This window comes from Centruroides sculpturatus, unplaced genomic scaffold (genome assembly GCF_000671375.1).
Source record: "Centruroides sculpturatus isolate CEXI.00-Female unplaced genomic scaffold, Cexi_2.0 scaffold1205, whole genome shotgun sequence".
Lineage (NCBI taxonomy): Eukaryota > Metazoa > Arthropoda > Arachnida > Scorpiones > Buthidae > Centruroides > Centruroides sculpturatus.
The window spans coordinates 142,588-144,518 of NW_019385402.1; the positions used below are offsets into that span (position 1 = coordinate 142,588).

General features: G+C 29.7%; 1 protein-coding gene across 1 annotated transcript in view; it reads right to left on the minus strand.

Moving 5' to 3' along the window:
- LOC111638570 (serine/threonine-protein phosphatase CPPED1-like) overlaps positions 1-1,393 on the minus strand; it is a 30,335-nt gene extending 28,942 nt beyond the window's left edge. The window contains exon 1 of the mRNA XM_023384301.1: positions 1,245-1,393. Coding sequence (XP_023240069.1) covers positions 1,245-1,338 — 94 coding nt within the window. The 5' untranslated portion in view covers positions 1,339-1,393. The remainder of the gene's footprint in view (positions 1-1,244) is intronic.
- Positions 1,394-1,931: the final 538 nt, after the last annotated feature.

A 1,931-nucleotide genomic window follows, 5' to 3' on the forward strand; every position in this document is an offset into this window, starting at 1 on the left:
GTGAAGACAGACGAGGTGAGCTCCTGAACCGAAAGCGTTGGTCTGCTGGTAGCAGTGAACAAGGTGTCGAATAGGAAATCCTAGTAGGAAATTGAAGGTTCGATTTTGACGATAGGAAAAGAGGAAAGTCTTGAGTGGAGGAAAAAGGTTCCGAGTATTAATTGAGGTGACGGTTAGGATCGATAGTTATAAGAGAATTTGTAACTAAGTTAAGATTGAATTTTGTTTTGTCGGAATTCCAAGGGGAATAGTTTCTAAGTTAGAATAAGACTTAAGTTTGTCGGGTTGATTGTGATTTGATTTTTTATTTAATAAATTTGTTGTTTGTTTATAAAACTTGTACATAGTATTTGTTAGACTTGATTAAACATTTATTATTGAGAGATTTTTTTGTGACTAACTTTGTCCTTAATTTATTTCGGTGCACGCTAAAAGTCCAGGCCTGGCAACTAATAAACGCGAACCCGCGTAAAGTACTCGTTAGGTCCCGGCTCTTTAAGAAAAAATTCGTTGTAGAGCAACAAACTAAATATAGTACTTTACAGCACCTTTAGTTTTGTAAGCAACCATAAGTCTGATGGAGCCAGATCTGAGCAGTAAGGAAGGTGCAGAATAATCTGTAACTGCAGATCTATAGACATTTTCACTTTTTCCTTACTGCAGTGTGGTTTTGTTTTATCTTGATGCAAGAAAAATACTGTTCTTTCCGGTTTTATGCTGTAAATTCATCTAGAGCATGGTACTTCACTGACTTGATTGTTTCTCCCTTCACACAAACCTTTCAATACTAAAAATTCAATCAATGATCATTGTTTTGTACAGAACAAGTAAGATGTTCATGTTTAAATTTGACTGTTACACAATGGCACAATATAACAAGTTGACTTTGCATATACAGACCAAACACTCATAGCATTAAATAATAATAATCATGTGCTTATATCCCCACGCATCATGGAATGCTACAGTAAAAGATCTTATTTTCAATCAACTCTCATACTTTTAATGTGTAATAGTTCAATTTGACATATAAATCTGAACAAATATTATAGCACATTTGAAATCTCAAATTATATGAGTTTCTCCATATTTATGCAATAATAAATATTTTTATCTTACATTCCAATTAATGTTTCACATTTAACAGTTTTTAAATAAATTGTTATCTGTAAATCAAAGAAGTTATAATAAATTTATTAACAATATTTAAATATTTGTTGTTTCTTTATTAATAAATTACTAACCTTGTAAAAGATTCCAGTGATATACTGCTGTATCTGTTACAAAAGCAATTATGCTGGAATTAATCCATGTCCAATAAAGAACTGGTTGGAGCATTTTATATTTATGAAGACATGATCTTGTTTCAAGATTATAAATTTGAAAAACAAGATCAGCTGAAATGAAATATTTCATTAATAATAATTCAAAATTTACACATTTAAAAATACGCAGTAATTTTTTGTGCAGATTAATGCAATTAAAATATAATTAACATTATAATTTCTTCTAAACAAACTTTAATCTTTTACAAAATGCCTGTCATTTTCCTAAACCAGATTATTATGTAGTAAAGGAAGTATAAAGGCTTTGTCTTGTTATTTATTTTAATTTTAAATTATTTTTTGATTCATCTAAATATTATAAAATGTTTAAAGTATATCTTCATTACAAAATGCAGATACACATTAAAAAGTATTAATCAGTTTTAAACATAAATGAATTATATACAGGATATTTCAAAAACATACCAACAAACTCATTTAATATCTCAGGATGGGATAAGGATTAAGAAACAAAATTTGGCATGGTAGTTTGTATACACATAGCATTGATGCTCTTAAATTTTTGTGGCTAAAGTTCAAGGGGGTAGGGAGATAGAGGGAGTCATTTTTCGTATCTCAGGTGGGGTTTGACTTAATGAAAGTATT